At 41.0% G+C, this 19695-nt stretch overlaps 1 protein-coding gene across 5 annotated transcripts in view; it reads left to right on the plus strand.

Annotated features, from left to right (window-relative positions):
• Positions 1–19695, plus strand: part of SLC9A8 (solute carrier family 9 member A8) — a 70576-nt gene that overhangs the window by 15953 nt on the left and 34928 nt on the right. For 3 of the 5 annotated variants that reach the window (XR_012018676.1, XM_072801397.1, XM_072801398.1), the window contains 4 exons: positions 7430–7488; positions 12998–13081; positions 17792–17893; positions 19022–19056. Coding sequence is in view for 4 of the 5 variants with exons in the window: in XM_072801397.1 (XP_072657498.1) it covers positions 7430–7488; positions 12998–13081; positions 17792–17893; positions 19022–19056 (280 nt within the window). In the remaining variant the exon portion in view is untranslated. Of the gene's footprint in view, positions 1–7319; positions 7344–7429; positions 7489–8425; positions 8537–12997; positions 13082–17791; positions 17894–19021; positions 19057–19695 lie in introns of those variants that run through there. The other 2 variants (XM_072801400.1, XM_072801399.1) reach the window with 2 other exon arrangements.

The following is a 19695-nucleotide window of genomic DNA, read 5'->3' on the forward strand; positions in this document are numbered from 1 at the left end:
GTGATCATGAACCCATTGCATAAACACTGAAGTGACTGAGGTGAGAGGCTGGCTGAATCTTCCATGAACCAAGCTTGAGTGCTTTTTCCTCTGTCAGCTGGTCATGAAGAACTCCCATCAAGAAGTAAGCACTGAGAGAGAGATGTTGACGTAACAGCTGTGGAGGACACAGAGGCCTGTGGTGCCTGTTCACGCACCTGTGCTCACGCCCTGTAGACCTGCACAAGCCTCAGTGTGTAATGTTACACTTTCATCTTTCAACACATTGCTGCTCAGCCCACCCAGCCCCCAAACTGAGTAGTTATGGCAACCTACTTCTAAAGGACAGTTCTGAGCACATGAGCATCTGATGTCCCATGTCTAGATACTCTGTCTGTACCAGGGCCCCATAGCATGCCAAGAGCATTTTGCGTTTTCTCCTCAGGTGGTTTTCAAATTGCTGCAAATGGCAGGACCTTGCTTCAGAACCCTAGGGAACTATGCTGAGCAGCCCTCCTATTGCGACTTGCCTGAGATGTCACACACCATACCTTTCTACCATAGATCATTCTAGTACCATACCATAGATGGTATGGCAAAAGCAGCGGAGCTGCTTGAACTGCAGCTGGACCTGCTGCAGGGCCTCTCTTCTGCCCCCCCTCCCAAAAAAAACTGTCAGCCTCCCACAAACCAGTAAATGATTGAAGTAGTTTTCTCCAAACCTGGAGGAGGCCTACCAGGCATTGCACTGCTTTCTTAGTGGTGGGAGGTGGAAGGTATAAATCTTGTCCTTTACTTGGAGACAATGTCCTGTCATGCTCCAGACCACTTGACCCCTAACAGCTTGCCAGATGGGCAGGCTCCTGAAACTTTCTATCCTCTGAAGCCTGTGTGTCTTACCAAGACATCTACTTGCCACTTCTTGCTTATTGTATCAGGTTAACGTGATGTCCACAGTCTAGTGGATCAGCATGTTGTCCTGGGGTACATATGGTCTGGGTCCTTTGGGACTAGGTTATGACAAAGCAGGAGTTAACATAAGGCGCTCGACTTATCTGGGGCTCGTCTGTAATCGTGAAATAGCCTGCAGAACTCTGTATTCCAGCAGGGAGGTTGGAGCACTTCTGCCACCAGACAGTCTCCAAGAATCTGTGGGCTGAAGGTGCTTGTGTGCATCTCCCCTGGGTAACTCCCCCAGGTCACAAAGTCCCACTTCTTCCTTAGCAGGCCTGGCAGGAGAAGGCATGGATGTTCCTTCTCGAGTGCAGCTTTCTTGGGAGATCTGCCACTCTTGCACTTAAGTCCCAGGCCTGATCTTTAGCTCTAGAAACCCTCCAGCTGCAGGAGATGAGGGTCTGCTTACATGTTGCCAGGGAAGCCCTCTGACGCTCACCCTTTGCTTTTAAGTTGTGATTGTCTAAGCCTATCATTTTCTCTCTTCAAAAGATCAGTGGCCTTCCGCAGCCACCACACAACTCCACTGCTCTTATGTTCCCCACACCTCTCCAACACCACAGGCACTGCCTGAGCCACTGCTTCCCACCCAGTGTCTGACCCAGTCCACCACAAGGGAGCCCTAGCAGTGGTACTGCTGCCCCTGGGAGTAACCATCGGGATTGACCACCGTGCTGGGGTCCTCATGGCCAGCTGGCTGCTGAGCTATCCAACTCCAGAGTACAGCACCTTTCAAATTTACCTCCTAGAGCCACTCCGCTCCTGAAACCAGTTGTCTTAAGTTGGCTGCCTGAAAGCAGAGTCTGAGACAGGGCTGGGGACATGTAATTTATGGAGGGGTGCTCGAACAAATCTGCAAGAAAGGAAGTAAACCAGACTTCAGGAGGAGAAAGAGCCAAACACCAGGCCGGATCTCAGCTTCAGTCTGGCCTTAGCCTCATCAGGAAGGCCCAGGGACTAGAACCCACACCATGGTTGTCCCTCTTTAAAGAGAGGGAGTTGGACTCCCACCACCCTGTCAGTCATTGTCTATGAATTGGTGTGGGGTGGGTGTAACCTCCTGAGAAGGTGCCTCTTGGCAGCTGAGGGCATTTTTCCAGAGTAGGGGACAGCTGCGAGCACTTAGCAGCCAGCATTCTCAGCGGCTCCCACAGATGGGCCCAGTGGAAAGAGAATTAAAAATGCCTGTACCCTTGACCCAGCAATCCCTCTTTCAGGGGTTTGTGCTCTGGATGCCCCAACCCATGGGGAATCATGTATTTACTCAGATAGCAAAATCCTGAGAAAAAGCCCAGGGTCTCAAGTTTTCACAGAATATTCTTTTGTAGCTTTTAAATTTTGTATCACGTACATCTGTTACATAATTAAATAAAGATGTAATAATTCATTCTTAATTCTGGACCTGCTATTTACTAGATAAGTGGTGCTGGGCCTTAGCCTTAGTTTCCTTATCTATAAAATGCAGGTGACAGTGTCTTCACTTCCTGGAATTGCAGATACTGAGCAGGGTAATGCATAGAATTCACTTAGTATAATGCCGACTTGCTAAGTAATCAATGACTATTAGCTGCTGCTCTTAATATTATCTATATTATTATGGTTTATCGCCTTGCAGGGTAGTTGTGAGAATGAACTAAAATAATGTGTATCTTATACATCAGCACAGTGTCTGGATGTAAAGTGTGTGTGTGTGTCTCTTTTTAACATAGGGCAAATAAATATATATATGTACATATATATCTACTCTTTAAGGGAATTAAGATCATGTTCTACATTCTGTTTTGCAACCTGATTATCATCCTTAAGATATCTTAAGCATTTTTCCTGTAACATTGTTAGGAACATTGCACAGTGATGGTGGTAGGGCAGAGCACCCTGGGAGAGAGGTGAGGGTTCATAGGCTATAACAGCTATGCAGACAGGCTGGGGCAGTATAGTCTGCCTCTGTCTTAGCATCATGAAGTGTTAGGATGTCCAGTGTCCCTTGCTGGCCCTGAGCCATCACACAGGTTACTTCAACACTCTGAGCCTACCTGAAACATTCTCTTGAGGATTAGAAATAATTTAAAGTGACAAATCGTAGGAGAAGGGGCTCAACAAATAATTATGAATTGTTCCCAATGTTTTTAGTTAATACAGTGATGTCCATAATGAGATATGTGCATCAGAATCTATTGGGGGCAGAAGAAAATGTAAGAACTTGAGTTTCTGTTTTATTTTATTTTATTTATTTTTTAAAAAGATTTTATTTATTCATGAGAGACACAGAGAGAGAGAGAGGCAGAGACATAGGCAGAGGGAGAAGCAGGCTCCCCATTGGTAGCCTGATGCAGGACTTGATCCCACAACCCCAGATCACGACCTGAGCCAAAGGCAGATGCTCAACCACTGAGCCACCCAGACGTCCCTTGAGTTTCTATTTAATTTCATTCTTTTACAATCTGTTTTGTGTGTACACTTTCAAATATATTAATATAGTAGCAGTGCTTTTTAATAAGAGATAAAAATTTATAACTTGAGATTATATATGCTTACATTCTTTTTACTGGTAAGAATATACAAAATTGTAACTAGGGCATTATTTCCATCTGGTAGCTAGTTGTGTGGTAGGAATTCCTCCTGGAGAGTAGATTGATTTGACCTAACTTGGAACCTTAGTCTCAAAAGGGAAAGTTGCTAATCTCAGGCTGCATGATATTTTAGTCCTAGGACATCTAGAAAGGATTGCTCAGGAAATAGTAGTAACAGTAGTAGTGATAATATCACATTGTATTTTACAAAGCTTTCTAGTGCCTCATAAATAATAATATAGAAGCAAGCTTAGGCAATAGAATGATAATGATTATAATCGATAGATATAATAGATAATTATGAATAATGATTTTCATGGGACGCCTGGGTGGCTCAGTGGATGAGCATCTGCCTTTGGCTCAGGGCGTGATCCCAGAGTCCTAGGATCCAGTCCCGCACCAGGCTCCCCGAGGGGAGCCTGCTTCTCCCTCTGCCTATGTCTCTGACTCTATGTCTCTCATGAATAAATAAATAAATCTTTTAAAAAGAATAATGATTTTCGAATGCAGCTGTTTCATATGTAATTACAAAGCACTAACCATGGTATTATACATTTACAAGGGAAGGAGAAAGTTGAAGTTTTAGTAGAGCAGAAAAACACTAGCTTTGAAAATGAAATCTGAAACCGTGAAAAGAGGTTCAGCTTCTCTAGTAATCAGGAATGATTACTGAATGCAGATTAACTGCCAATGCAAAGTGAAACAATGTAACAACTTCTTGACCATCCCGTGGGGCAGAAATGTTTAGTCTGATGACTGTCCAGGGTTGCTGAGAATGTGGGAATGAATGCTCTGGAGCAGCAGTGTAAATTGGTGCAACCACTTCGGAGGACAATTTGGCAACATTTTCAAGAGATAAAAATGTTCAAGCCTTTCACTGTCTCTGGATCTGCCCTCTGGAAACACACAAAGCAGCCTGAACCATCGTGTTCGTTGCAGGACCACTGTTAACAGCAAACAGTTGGAGACAGCTATTATTTGCTGAATGGTTAAAAAAAAAATTGTGACTTTAAAAAAAATTAAAGTATAATTCACATACTGTAAACTTCACAGTTTTAAGGCATACAATTCAGTGCCTTTCAGTATATTCACAGGACTGTGCAACCATCACCACTATCTAATTACAGAACATTTTCATCACTGCAAAAGGAAACCCTCTACCTATTAGCAGTCATTCCCCATTCTCTCCTTTCCCCTTCCCTTGGCAACCACCAACCTCCTTCCTGCCTCTGTAGACTTGCCTATTCCACACATTTTGTATACATGGAATCATATAATCTGTGGCCTTTTTTTAAATAACAGATTTATTGAGATATAATTCACATATGATACAAGTTACCCATTTTAAGTGTACTGTTCAGTGGGTTTTAGTATATTCACAGATTGTACAGCTATCACAACAATTGATTTTAGAAAATTTTCATCATCCCCAAAAGAAACCCCTTTCCCTTTAGCTATGAGCCCCAAACCATCCTCCCCAGTCCAAAGCAACCATTTCTGTCTCTATAGATTTGCCTATTCTGCATGTTTTGTACAAATGGATCACAAAATATTTGTCTTTTGTGCCTGGCCCCTATTACGTAGCATGTTTTCTTTCTTTCTTTTTTTTTTTTTAACATTTTATTTATTCATGAGAGACTCACAGAGAAGGCAGAGACACAGGCAGAGAGAGAAGCAGGCTCCATGCAGGAAGTCTGACGTGGGACTCAATCCTGGGACCCCAGGATCATGCTCTGGGCCAAAGGGAGGCGCTCAACCGCTGAGCCACCCAGGCATCCCTACTTAGCATGTTTTCAAGACTCATCTACGTTGTAGCATAGATCAGTGCCCCATTTTTTTAAATTGCCAGATAATATTCCATTGTGTGAATATACATTTTGTTTCTCTGTTCATCAGTTGATGAACATTTGCGTTGCTTCCACCTTTGGACTACTGTGAATAATGGTGCTAATGAACATCCGTGTACAAGTTCCTATAAAAGCATATGTTTTCTGGGCTCTTGGGTGGAGTTGCAGGTCATATGGTAACTCTCACTTTTTCAGGAATTGCCAAACTGTTTTTGTCACAGCAACCACGCCATTTTACATTCCTACCAGCAATATCTGAATGAAAGCTCCTGCTTCCCTGAACCCTTGCCAGTGCTTGCTTTCCTGTCTTTTTATTCTAGGAGTGTGAAGAGCTATCTCATTGTGGTTTTGATTAGCATTACCCTAACAATGTTAAGCGTCTTTTCATGTGCTTGTTGGCCATTTGTATGTCTTCTTTGGAGAAATATCTGTTAAATGTGTGGCATTTTTATGCTATGCTACAGAGCTGTTCAAAGGAATGAGGCCGATCTATATGTAATAATCCCTGAGTGCATCTCCCAGGATTTAACACTGAGCAAAATAGCAAATAGTAGAATGACACATTACATACTGTAAATTTTATATAAATACACACAGGTGTGCCATATGTACATAAACACAGTACTGTATGTTAAATATAAACATGTCAGAGGCTAGAGAATGATCTGATAGAATGTTTCCCAAACTCCTCAAGATGGTTGCTTACCTTGGGGCAGGAAGAGAAAGCACTAAGGTGGGAATGGGGGGTGGGATCTCATCAAAAGGGACTTTTATTTACAACATTTTACAATGTATTCATGAGCTATTTGGTTAATAAACAATTGTATTAAAAAGTCCTTAAATATATACACAATTTGAAAAGGTAAGAAAAAAGCAATTGGGAAGCTCTATCTGGAGAGTTTGGAATCAGTGCTTTCATGCCACCTGGCAAGTGAATAGACAACTTCTATTTCAAAAATAGATTCATTGACTCTCTTTACACCCCAGATCTATTTTGTCTTGGTCTCTTTTTCAGAGTAATGTTATTATAGTTTTAACAATATGGAACAATTCAGATAGTATAGAGGTTTATAAAGTTAAACTTATCTCCTCTCCACCTGCAACCCCCTCCCCCACAGAAGTGAGTGATGTGCACTTCCTTTTCCTGATAAACTTCTCTGTTCTAGTATTGTCTCTTCCTCCCACCCCCATCAGACATAGTAACAAAGTGTGTTTCATCTTTCTGTTGTTCGTGGGGAAAAGCTCCTTCCTCTGGGCAGGAGGCGGGGGAGATGTCTTTGACTTTTAGGGTCTAGGACAGTGGCCTTTAGGCTTGCTTTGAATCAGCCCCTACCAGAGATTGTGATTTAGTAGGTCCAGAGTGCTGCTCAGGTGTCTTTATTTTATAAAAAGTTCCCATGATGATTCTGATGAGTCAACAGGGTTAAAAATCATTTATCTAGTGAGTAACAGAGCCATCATAAATTGTACCCGTGATGCTTCTTTGAGAATTATTTTTGGTAGGTTCTTTATGAGAGAATAATGAGCCTGTCAGCCTTAAGGAAACATGCCTGAACTTAGATGGTCTGTTTTGTTCCAGGAATTTCACAGAATTTTTACTTTAGGTTATTTTTAGCATTGGGGTTTTATCTCTAACTAAATACTCTGCCTAGAACTGCCATCTGAATCTAAGAAAGTGATCTCAGACTCTTGTTCAGAAATGATAAGAATAAGCAGTATAGAGGAAACTTGGCATGTGAGCTTTCTGTCATTTCACATTGAAAATGAGTGGGTGTACCAAAACTGACCAGTTAAATCTCCTGTGCCCAGCAGACTGTCCTTAGGGCTTGTTCAGTCAAGCTTTTTGTTACCAAGCTGCATGCCCCCCCCACTGCCATTGTTGACTTCATTATAGTATGTTTGTCTAAGATGTGACTCGGAACTTCACATTGATCTCCATTCTTACGTTTTCAGATCGAAAACTTGCGGAAATCCATAAAAGCTATTTAAAGACGTAATAATCAGTTTTTCTAGGAAAATAAACCTGAGTAATCTTTCTCATATCATAAGTTATGTCAAACTTTATGTTTTCTCTTCTAGGTATTCTCATGGGAGCAGTAATAAAAATTATAGAATTCAAAAAGTTGGCAAATTGGAAGGTAGGTTTGCCTGTTGATTTTTTTTTTTTTGCTTGTTGATTTTTGAACATACTTACAATTTTTATTGATTATCTTTAATTTTAGTAACACTGATGGTTAGTTATGATGGCTTATCATTACATGACTATCAGTAAACTTTATATTGTCCCACTAATTTTTTAACATTCCGTTGGATTAGGGTTGACATCTTTACATCTGACTTTTTTTTTTAAGATTTTATTTATTCATGAGAGACACAGAGAGAGAGAGGCAGAGACATGGGCAGAGGGAGAAGCAGGCTCCATGCAGGGAGCCCGATGTGGGACTCCATCTCGGGACTCCAGGATCATGCCCTGAGCCGAAGGCAGATGCTCAACTGCTGAGCCACCCAGGCATCCCAACATCTGACTTTTTAAAAAAAGTTTGGGGATCCCTGGGTGGCTCGGTGGTTTAGCGCCTGCCTTTGGCCCAGGGTGTGATCCTGGAGCCCCGGGATCGAATCCCACATCAGGCTCCCAGCATGGAGCCTGCTTCTTCCCTCCGCCTGTGTCTCTGCCTCTCTCTCTTTGTATGTCTATCATGAATAAATAAATAAAATCTAAAAAAAAGAAAAAGCTTGAGTCTCACACTGCTTCAAGTTAATGTGGGAGCACCTGGTGTCATGTTTTGTTACTTAATTTCATTTGCATAATCTTAGACTCACCTGCTGCTGTCTGGGGAGGAAATCTTTAATTAGCATTAAATATCAATCAGTGGTTATTGTTGCCAGCTAACAATAAAACAGATTTGTCCAGCCCTGTAGAGCTTACAGAATGCTTTCTATACTGTAGCTCGTGTTGTCCTCATGTCAACCATGTGAGGTAAATTGACCACATATTATCATCACTGTGTTTTCATGAATGAAGAAAGTGACCACAGAGAGGTTGAGACATGTCCAACATCAAAGAGCCAGAAAGTGGCTGAGTTGAGCCTTATGGCCAGACCCTCTGGCCCTGTGTATTCTGTATTCTCTCCACTATACCATGTTGTGTGGGCATTCGTACCAGCGTGTTCACACAGAAGTCAGCATGTGAGTATCATCTTATGGTACAAGAACTAATTGAAACTCAAATTTCAACCTAAACTAGTGCATCCATGTTGAGTACAGAGCTTTAAAAAGTGTGTAGCAGGGAACCTGCTTCTCCCTTTCCCTCTGCCTGCTGCTCCCCCTGTTTGTGCTCTGTCTCTCTGTGTCAAGTCTTAAAAAAAAAAATCAAAATTAAAAACATATAAAAAAATTGTGTGGAGGGAAATAAGGTTAATTTCAAAACATTAAAGAATATTTTGTAGCAAAAATTTATCACATCCAAACCCCTCCTATTTTTTTTTTTTTCAAACCCCTCCTATTTTGATTCAGCTCCTAGATGCTAGGATTAATTTACCTATGAAACTATAGAGCATAAAATTTGCAAAACAAGCCACATAGACTGACTTAAAACATAATTTGAAACTGTTATAAATAATATTCAGGAAATATTGCATGTATTAAATGGATTCTCAAAATACACATTGAGCTCTTGCTATTATAGATCTCCCTCCAGCTGGGGAAGAGACTGAGCAGGCCCCACTGTACTTCAGTGGGGCCTGCCCAATCTCTGCCCTACTACAACTGGTTAATGTTAATCACTCTCACAGTGGCTAGTTTTAGGGCAGGGGACCGTAATCCTTTCTCTACTCCTACATACAGCCTGGTGTGTAGAGGGAACCTCCTAACACATTTTGTTTGAATTAAAATCAGTTGCTCAAAATTGGAATTGATTTTAAACAATTAGAAATTGTTTTATTTTAAAATATTGCCAATCTATATAAAATGCTGGAAATTTCACATAAAAACCTGAATTTCTAGCTTCCCTTGAAGAAGCAGAAACTCTTAACATCAGGCCCACATGCCGCCCTGCAGAGATCCAGCAGTTGCTCCCTGGGGAATGTTGTGTGGCCTGGGGAACCACTTGAGTTGGTGACCCCTGTTCTGAGTAGTGGGGACAGGGGGAAGGAGGGGAGATTGTCCTCCATTTTCAGTTTTATATGCGTCAATTTTGTTGAATTTATTTTTCAATGGATGTTAAATAATAGTATATTTAATAGCCCAGGCAAGTAAACCACAGTTGGGTGGTGAATGTAACGAAGTGCCCAAAGAGCCATCCAATTTGGGCTTGACCTCAGAGAAGGGGGAGGTTTCTAGGCCAGGACATTTGGGCCAGGCTTCCTGGAGGAACAGGTGTTTGTGGAAAGCCGAAGCAGGAAGCAGGACACCTGTTTGGAAACCGAATGCTGCAGGAAGCAGGGGGAGATAAGAAAAAACAAGGAGTTTGGTGTTCTCTCCGCGCAGTTCTATTGCCAGACTGTCTGTCTGGGCCTGCCTTCCACCTGTATTGTCATATACTTAAATATTTATTTCTTGAAAGCAACTTGGTTTTTACATATATATTTATATATATTGTAGCAGATTGTTGTAAAGGCTTTTGTTGTGGTGAAGTATATTTAACATAAAATATATCATTTTAGCTATTTTTAGGTATATGTTTCAGTAGCTGAATACATTCACAATGTTGTATAATCATCACATTATCTATTTCCAGAAGTGTTTTATCATCCCAGACAGAAACTCTACCTGGTAAAAAACTCCCTAGTCCCCCCCGCCCACAGTCTATTCTGCTCTTTCTTTTTTTCTTTTTTTGTTTAGTATTTTCTGTTTTTTTAGGAACCCTCTATTCTACTTTCTATCTTTATGAATTTACGTACTTTAGGTACCTTATGTACGTGGAATCATACAACATTTGTCCTTTTGTGTTTGGTTTATTTTACTTAAAGTGATGTTTTTAGGGTTCATTCATACTGTAGCATGTGTCAGAATTTCCTTCCTTTTTGTGGCTGAATAATACTCTTTTGTAGGTATACACCACACTTTGTTTATCCATTCATCTGTTGATGGGCTGCTGGGTTGTTCTTACCTTTTGGCTATTGTGGATAATGCTCCTGTGAACACTGGTATACTATATACATTTATTTTAAAGGAGACACTATAGTACCAGGTTATAATACTGTGGGAAACCAGTATTGTTTTTATAAATAAATATGATAAAAACAAAGTAATACAGATGCCTGCTGAAGCCTCTGAGGTCAAGCCTGCTCTGTTAAATAAAAGGGCGATCAGCATATTGGAGAGAGGCTTTACACGCCCTAACTCCAACCTGTGGTGTCTGAGTTCATTGGGACTGGAAAAGAATCAAAAGAGGTTTTTTCAGTCTGACAGGTCTGTGGTATTTGACATACACTGCTCAGGTACCATCTAAAATTACCTCATATCATTTTGGGGAAGATGTTGCCAAAAGAACCTGGGATCTTTCTGTAACACTGTTCATTGTAAGGTAGGATGTGTATTTCCTGTGGCTGGTGTAGCAAAACTGGGGGGCTTAAGACCACAGAGATTATTCTTCCATAGTTCTGGGGACCAGAAATCTGAAATCAAGGTGTTGGCAGAGCTGTGTTCCCTCTGGGGAGCAAATCCAGGCTCAGTGATTGGCTTTTGCCGCTTCTGATGGTCCCAAGTGTTCCTTGGCTGTGGCAGCATAACCTGTTTCTCATCCCTGTCTTCACATGTCCTCCTCCTCTGTGTCTGTGTGTCCTTTCCTATCTCTTGTAAGGACACTGTCATTGGGTTTTGGGCCCACTCTAATCCAGTCTGATCTCCTTTGGACTCTTCCCTTAATTACATCTGCAAAGACCCTATTTTCAAAGAAGGTCACATTCTGGGGTTCCAAGTGGACATGAATTAAGCCTGTAAAACCCGTGCAACCCACTGCAGGTGGGTTCTCTTTTTTTCCCCGGGGCCAAGGTAGAAGGTCAGTTTCTGAAACTCCAAAAGAATCTATATGGTGGTCCCACCGCACATATATCCTGAGAATAGGTTGCCCCACAAAACACAGAAATCGGCCCATTTCTTTTCACATGGTCCCAGTCTGAGTCATGAGCTTGTTGCACAGGCAGTTATTTTAAGACTTAATAAGGCATTTTCAGAAGTCATTTGCTTTCTATTTTGAGCCTTTGAATGTTATTTTCGTCTTTATGGTAACAGCTGTACATTTGTAAGAATACACTTAGCCATTCTTTTAAACAGGGATTTGGACAAGAAATCTGACTGTGGCATGAAAACTCTCATGTGAAAGGGGGCCTAATTTTACAATTAAGTATAGTAAGTAGACTTTATATTACGTGTGGTCATTTTGGATTTGAGGACCAATACGAATTTTTCCCCCAATACACCAACAATTAGAGATACTAATATAGAAAATGGAATTATCATTTCATTCCTCCAAAGATGGCCATATTCTAGAAATACCTTTCCTAATGGTACTTAATATTTGAATCTGAAGTATGGCAAGGGTCTTGCTTTATAGCTGTGTCCCCAGTAACAAGGGCATCAGGTGGAAACTGTTCTGTCATAGTCCCAGATTTAGGAAAATCTCTGTCACGGTTGTCTGTGACAGGCAGAGAAAAGGCTGGGTTGTTTTAAACACAGAGTTTACTCTTTCTTCAAGTGGATTGTTTTAGGGCCTTAACCGTTACCTTTTTTCCAGAGGATTTCGATTTGTGGACTTATTTTTTAAAGTGTTCTATTTTAATTGAAATGTTTTCTGTATTAAAATTAACTTTCTTTCCTTAGTAAAGAATGAAAAGCAGGGGAGCCTGGATGGCTCAATAGGTTAAGCATCTGCCTCTTGATTTTGCCTTAGGTCATGATCTCAGGGTCATGAGATCATGCCCCACATTGGGTTCAGTGCTGGGCGTGGAGCCTGCTTCAGATTCTCTTTCTCCCTCTCCCTCTGCTCCTTCCCCCTCTTTCTGTAAAAATTTTTTAAAAGAATGGAAAGCATATACTGTGTGTTTAGAAGCAGTTCATCCTGTGGGTTCTCTTGCTGGTCACCTCTTAAAATCACTTGTCCTGTCTTTCTTTCTTTCTTTCTTTCTTTCTTTCTTTCTTTCTTTCTTTCTTTCTTTCTTTCTTTCTTTCTTCCTTCCTTCCTTCCTTCCTTCCTTCCTTCCTTCCTTCCTTCCTTCCTTCCTTCCTTCCTTCCTTTCTTTCTTTCTTTCTTTCTTTCTTTCTTTCTTTCTTTCCTTTTTTTAAGATTTTGTTTATTTATTCATGAGGGAGAGAGAGAGAGAGGGGCAAAGACACAGGCAGGGGGAGAAGCAGGCCCCATGCAGGGAGCCCGACATGGAACTCTATCCCGGGACCCCATGATCACACCCTGGGCTGAAGGCTGGTGCTAAAACATTGAGCCACCCAGGGATCCCCCTGTCCTGCATTTCTTAATGCAGGTTTTGTTGTGTTTTTGGTTTCTTCTGCCTGGTTTTATCATCAGGTACTCTTTTAAACATTGCATGCTTCCACTGGGCCTAAGAGAACAATTATTTTGGCTCTTTACTGATGGATTTATTTTGTAACTATACAAATTCTATGCTTCTGAAAATACCCATTTTATATTTACAGGAAGAAGAAATGTTTCGTCCAAATATGTTTTTCCTCCTCTTGCTTCCTCCTATTATATTTGAGTCAGGATATTCATTACACAAGGTAAGACTCAGGCATGCATTGGTCCTTTAGGACCAGTCTAGGTAGCTGCCATGTTAGTAAGGCAAGCTCTTTAAAAGGCTGGTTTTGACCTAGCTGCAGTGGCTCAGCATGAACACCCTGGGGTACATGGTAGAAGCTGGACTGCACTGCCTGACATAGGGAGAAGAGCAGACAATATATATATGGTCAGTGAGTTGCTCTCATGGCTTCAGGCAGTGTGGCTTATTAATTAGCATTTTCCATAAAGGATTACTTTGCCTAGGAAGTGATCACCAAAGTGGTTTTATGTGGTGTACAGACGATACATTGACTCCTCTTGTTGGACAGAGACTGTCCTGGGACAACAGAGACATGTGCCTCAGGCCTTTTGATTCTTTCAGCTTGCAGTGTGGGGTCCCTCTGCCTCCTTCATTGTATCCTCTCTCAGTGTCCTGCCCTGGGCCTCAGCTCCCTGCTGATAGCCCCTCACTCCCAGTCTCCTTCTGGCCCATTACCTAGTCCCACAGTTCCCCTGCCCATCCTTGGCTCCTTGGCCTGGGCAGCAGCCTCTCTGGCCTCTGCCCGCTTCCCTGCTTTGCCCCAGCATTTCTAGTGTCTGTCCTCTGGCTTCCAATGGGACCCTTTCTGCCTGGGCCAGAGCTTCTAACTTTTAAGCTGATTTGTATTGTATATATGTGTAGGGGGGAAGGAAAGGGGGTGTTTGGGATGTTGTTTTTTGGCCTATGAGTTTTCCTTAAATATATTTAGTTTTAAAAATAAAAGGGTATTCAACTTGAAATGTTAGTAATACATCAGTTATTTTGTGAATGTGATTAAAAATTGTGAAGGCTGGAAGGTTTGGCCTAGCCTTGAAGAAAACAGAGCCTGGACTTTCAGAGAGATGTAGGTCTAATCACGCGCTGCCCCCTACAGGTGTCTTCTGAGTAAAGTCAAAATTAAAAACAAAATGAAAAAACCCCTAAAATTCTACTTCTCAGGTTGTTTGAAGGTTTGCACTAGATGAAGGAATGTTTGCAAAGCGTCACCCATCACAATAAATGATTGGTGAGGGTGCTTGTTATTAACATTATCTATTATTAATATAATCAGTGTTGTTTTTAATAGCTTATTAAACTCAAGAGTTAAATTTGTCATGAGAGTTTTAGTTAAAACATATTAATTAAATCTTTAATTTTCCACCTGGATTCTAAAGCATAAAATGTACAGTCCAAATTCTAAAATGTTCAGTCAGGATTCAGTTTAAACTGTTATTGTGTAGCTATTCAAAGAAAAAGTAAAAAGGAAGCTTAATGTAAAAAAAAAAAAAAAAATTCCCAAGACTTATAAACTATTACTGACCTTGGATAATTTAAAAAGAAATGAGTAAGAAGGAATTAAAAAGTCAACGTCTTTCATTTTTTCATTTTATAAACAAATCTTAACTATAAGCAGATTATGAAAATATTTCAAAACAATGTTGAGGTGATTGATTTGGATTTTACTTAAAAGCTGACCCTTTGATTACTGTATTAGAGCATATAAAATTTTTATTTTCTAATTTTTTGGAAGGGAGATAAATTTGTTCTAAAATTTAGGGAAAATAGTAGTTTCTTAGAAAAAGAAAGATGGCTTTCCAGCAGAAAATGTGACAATTATGAGAAAGGGATTAATGTGACTTAGCAATGTGAATTCAAGAGATTTCTGTTCACTTCCTGCCCTCCCCAAAGAAGATAGGAAATTGACTCTGGATGTCCTTGATATTGTTGTATTTGTTTTGTTTTGTTTTTTTTTTAAGATTTATTTATTTATTCATGAGAAACACACACACAGAGAGAGGCAGAGACACAGGCAGAGGGAGAAGCAGGCTCCGTGCAAGGAGCCTGATGTGGGACTCGATCCCGGGTCTCCAGGATCACACCCTGGGCTGCAGGCGGCACTAAACCGCTGCGCTACCAGGGCTGCCCTTGTTGTATTTGTTGATGTAAATTTGGACTTGGAATAAAAATTTCAGTAAGATTACCATCAATTAATATGCATTAGACAGGTGGCTATTGGTTCTTTAAAATTATTAATATCACATAAAGAATAGGCCATTAGTTATCTGAAAGAGAAACATAAATTTACATTATGTAGGAAAGGGAAGTTCTTGAATAGTAACTTGAATTTGGGTAAAATTTCCATATCCAGATTAATATTAAGCAACTACATAAATTATATCAGCATTAGATTCCTATAAACAGATCAAGACTTAATTTAATCTATTTTAACAACAAAATAAATCAGCTCCTTGCAAAGAAAAACTCAGAGGAAAGCCTTTAGTTTAGAAAAAAACAAATCATTGTGTTTGCCCTAGTTATTTTAAGGTTCTTTGTGTATGGTAGATTGATATACCAAACAAAGTAATTGAATGTCAGATCATGGGTGGCCAAATCAGATTGCAATGAATGAAGCAAAGCAGCTTCCTGAAGGAGATGGGCTTGGTGGGGCCGCCAGTATTAAACTGGGGCATACTTTTGAAGTGAGCTTCAAAATACCACTTCCGGGCAGCCCCAGTGGCTCAGTGGTGGCTCAGCGGTTTAGCGCCGCTTTCAGCCCAGGGCGTGATCCTGGAGACCTGGGATCGAGGCCCACACCGGGCTCCCTGCATGGAGCCTGCTTCTCCCTCTGCCTGTGTCTTTGCCCCTCTCTCTCTCTCTCTCTCTCCGTGTCTCTCATGAATAAATAATTAAATAAAATCTTAAAAAAAAAACAAAAAAACAAAATAGCACTTCCCTGGCATACCTGACCAGCTCAATCAGAAGAGCGTCCAACTCTTGGTTTCGGCTTCAGTCATGATCTTGGAGCAGTGGTTCAAGCTCCATATCTGGCTCTGTGTTCAGTGCAGTCTGCTTGAGATTCTCTCTCCCACTCCCTCTGGCCACCCCCACCCCCACCCCCTGCTGGCTCATGCACACATGGTCTCTCTCCAAAGTAAATAAATCTTTAAAAAAATAGATAAAATAGCAGTTCCTGGGGGTGTCTGGCCCAGTTGGTAAAGCATGTGACTCTTAATCTCGGTTTGAGTCATGAGTTTGAGCCCCATGTTGGGTATAGAGATTACTAAAAGTAAACTTAAAAAATAAGTAAAATAAAATAGCAGTTCCTGTTGTCTCTGGTGTGTTAGTTAAGCAAAAAGATGAGATTCCTTGTCTGTGCCCACAGTCAAGTTTTAGGGATCCTTGGTATTGTTCCTAAGTGGAGCCCACAGGATTCTAATAAGTAGCTTTTAGAAATTTTTTTATGGAAATTACCATGGTAGTAGGACTCAAATATTTTTTTCTTAAATGTTATGAGGTATAGATGGAAATATATTTTATCTGTCATATTTGAAGAAGATACTGAGAGTATAATAGAATTATTATTTTTTTAAAGATTTTATTTATTTATTTATTTGAGAGAGAAAATGAGTGAGGAGAGGGACTGGGGGGAAGGAGAAGCAGATTCCCCACTGAGCAGGAAGCCCTGTATGAGATTTGATCCCAGGACCCTGGGATCATGACCTGAGCTAAAGGGAGACACTTAATCGACTGAGCCACCCAGGAGCCCCTAGAGTAAAATAAGATTATTTGAAAGTCCTGGAGAGCAAACAGGATTTTCTAATCACGTAATCTATTATCTTGACATGCTTTATAATAACGCATCTTTTCTGGGGCACCTGGCTGGCTCTAGTCAGTGGAGCATGTGACTCTTGATCTCAGGGTTAAGACCATGTTGGGTATAGAGATTACCTAAAATCTTTTTTAAGAAGTATGCACCTTCTTAAAATTAATTAAAAAATTATAATTGTATAAGCTTTGGACTTTGATCAGACATGAAATATGAAAGGTTAATTCCTTCCTTCCTATTCATTGGGCATCTTCCATCTGACAGGTATTATACCAGTAACTATGTTGTGTAAAAGCAGATGTGGTCATTCCCCCCACCCCCCCACCTCCACTGAGCCTATATAGTTTAGTGGGAAAGACAGACATTAGTCAAATAGTTCTATAAATGAATGCAAGATTTCAGCCATGTCGTGTGTTACCAGGAGAGGGTGATTGTTCACTGAGAGCATAGAATAGAATCTGACCTGGGTGAGGGATCAGAGCAGGCTTCCCTCAGGAAGAGCCAGACTGCCCTAAGACCTTAGGATGATTTAAGTTCACTGAGCAAGGAGGAAGAAAGAGTGGCCCAAGCCCAGGGAGCATGACATGTTCCAAGAACCAAAAGCTACCAGTGTGACTAGAACCCAGAGAACAAAGGGGAAATTAGAGGGCTTCATAGGGGTAGAACCATCTAGGCTTTGGTTGGATTTTAACTGCATTCCAAGTGGCAGAGAGTGAAGATAGCAATAGCACAATCAGGTTTGGCTTTTCCAAAGATCATTCTGGAAGGCCTTGAAGAGTAAAGGGCAAGGGGCCAGCACTGGTTGAGATTGTTGATGCTATTGCAGCGGTCCAGGGGAGAGGCATTATCAGCTTGCACAAGGGTTGTAGTGATGTGAGTGACGTGGAGAAGGTGACACCACACAGCACCTGGCTCTGCATTAGATGGGGGGCGAGGGAAGACTCCCAGGTTACCAGCTTGCCAAACCAGGTGGGTGGTCTTTTGCAGAGAATCAGACGTGTACAGAGGGCCAGGGGAGGGGTGTATGCCTTCATTGACTGGACCAGCTTCCCTAAGCAGTCCTCTTATTTCTACTCTTTCCAACAGGGTAACTTCTTTCAAAATATTGGTTCCATCACCCTGTTTGCTGTCTTCGGTACGGCAATTTCCGCTTTTGTAGTAGGTGGAGGAATTTATTTTCTGGGTCAGGTAAGAAAAACATCTTTGAAAAATTCTGAAAAACTTATATTCTTTGAGCTAGTACAGGGAGGTGGGGTAGGAACATCTTGTGGGGCCGGGTTTCACGTTCAAGGTTAAATGCTGTCCTGGAAGGAAAGCCAAACTCCTACGAGGCACAATAAAGGCATGCTGAAATTGTTTCTAAGTGTCCTCGAAGAGCATTGGTGTCTGGAATTGAGTGAATCTTCTCCATAATCCCCAAAAGTTTTTTTTATCTTATTTGCAAACCATTAATTTCTTAAGACAGAATACTAAAACTAAAGTAGAATATATACCACCAAGGTCTTCAGATTATAGGTCTTCAGTTGTGTTATCAAGTAGACTGAATCAGGATTAAATACTGTTTCTTAACAAAAATTTGTGTTTTTAAAATCACACTTGATTCTGAATATGTTCACTCAATTCTAAGTTGTCCACCCATAGAATTATATACTCTGGATTTTCCACCATTGCTAAACCAATTCCCAGTGTCATCAGTTGGACACTCTGTACTTCAAATACAAATTAATTTGAATTAATTTAAACCAAATCTACCCAGAAAGGTAAAATCTGTAGTTTTGCATTCTGCATGCCTATGCACGTCAGAGTTCTTTTCCTTTATGGTCACTTGCAGCAAGTTTGCCTGCCCCGGTTCTGTAAACTAAAAGCTTAAGGCTCAGGCAACTGGGTGACTGGCAGGCTTCTTGTGTGTGTGTCAGATATGTTTGCTTCTGTGGGTAGCTATTGGCCAAAGCCCACTGCATCTGATTGTCCCCTATACTGCTGCCTCAGTAGCACCAGAAATAAATCTGTCTGTCATGCAGCCTTCTTCATTGCTTCTAGCTTCTAGCATCAAATGGGAATAAACTTAAGAGAAGAAAACTATACTTAATTTGGCTTGAAAAATGTAGTATTCTTTTCCGTACTTTTGTTGTATAATGGTTGAATGCATGCTTAAACTAAAACTTTGGAGTTTTCTTTATTTTTCAAGTGGTTTGGGGACTGAAGATTAATGTCCTTATTAGTTTCTAATAAAGCACTAATGGACATTTTAATCTTCTTGGCTGTTCTCCAGGGGGTTTTTTTTGTGTCTGTGTGTTTGTGTGTTTTATTTTACAGGCTGATGTAATCTCTAAACTCAACATGACAGACAGGTAAATCTTTCATACTGTCACACCCGTGTGACTGCTTTTCAGACTGGGGATAGTTTTCTCCACATTGATTCCTGGGTGTGGTATTTCTCTATTCAGTCTCTCTTTTTGTTTTGCTGGTGATTTCTGCCAAAGTAACTTGTGGCTCTGAAATGAATCAAAACTATATTGTGGAATTTTGAAGATCTCTAGTCAGAGCATTGCTGATGGAAATAATTGATTTAATTTAAGCTTTGCAGAGGATAACTCTGGTCAGTTAATTTCAACACCGCACAGTGCATCTTTTATTATCCAGAATCATCTTCAACTAATTTCTGAATGTTTTCAGTGGCCACAATGAAAAGTTGTCCTCTTGATAGATGAAGGATAGGGTGGGGAGTGAGGGGTATCTTTTTTCTGGGATTCCCGCCAAGCCAGGCATGGGGCAGGGTGGGGGAAATAGGCAGGGCCAAGGGCTCTACTATGGCTCCATTGAGAGCTGTTGTCTCAAAGTGCAGCCCAGGAATTTCCAGAATCAACTTAGCAAGAAACAGCCTAGGCCACTGTCTCGTGGATAGTACCAGATCTAGTGCTAAAAAAGTACACAAGCAGAGTGAGGCCTGGTTTCCCCTCTGAGAAGTCCAGTGTGTGTATGGCCTTGGT

The sequence above is a fragment of the Canis lupus genome, chromosome 26 (genome assembly GCF_048164855.1).
Source record: "Canis lupus baileyi chromosome 26, mCanLup2.hap1, whole genome shotgun sequence".
NCBI classification, from domain to species: Eukaryota; Metazoa; Chordata; class Mammalia; order Carnivora; family Canidae; genus Canis; species Canis lupus.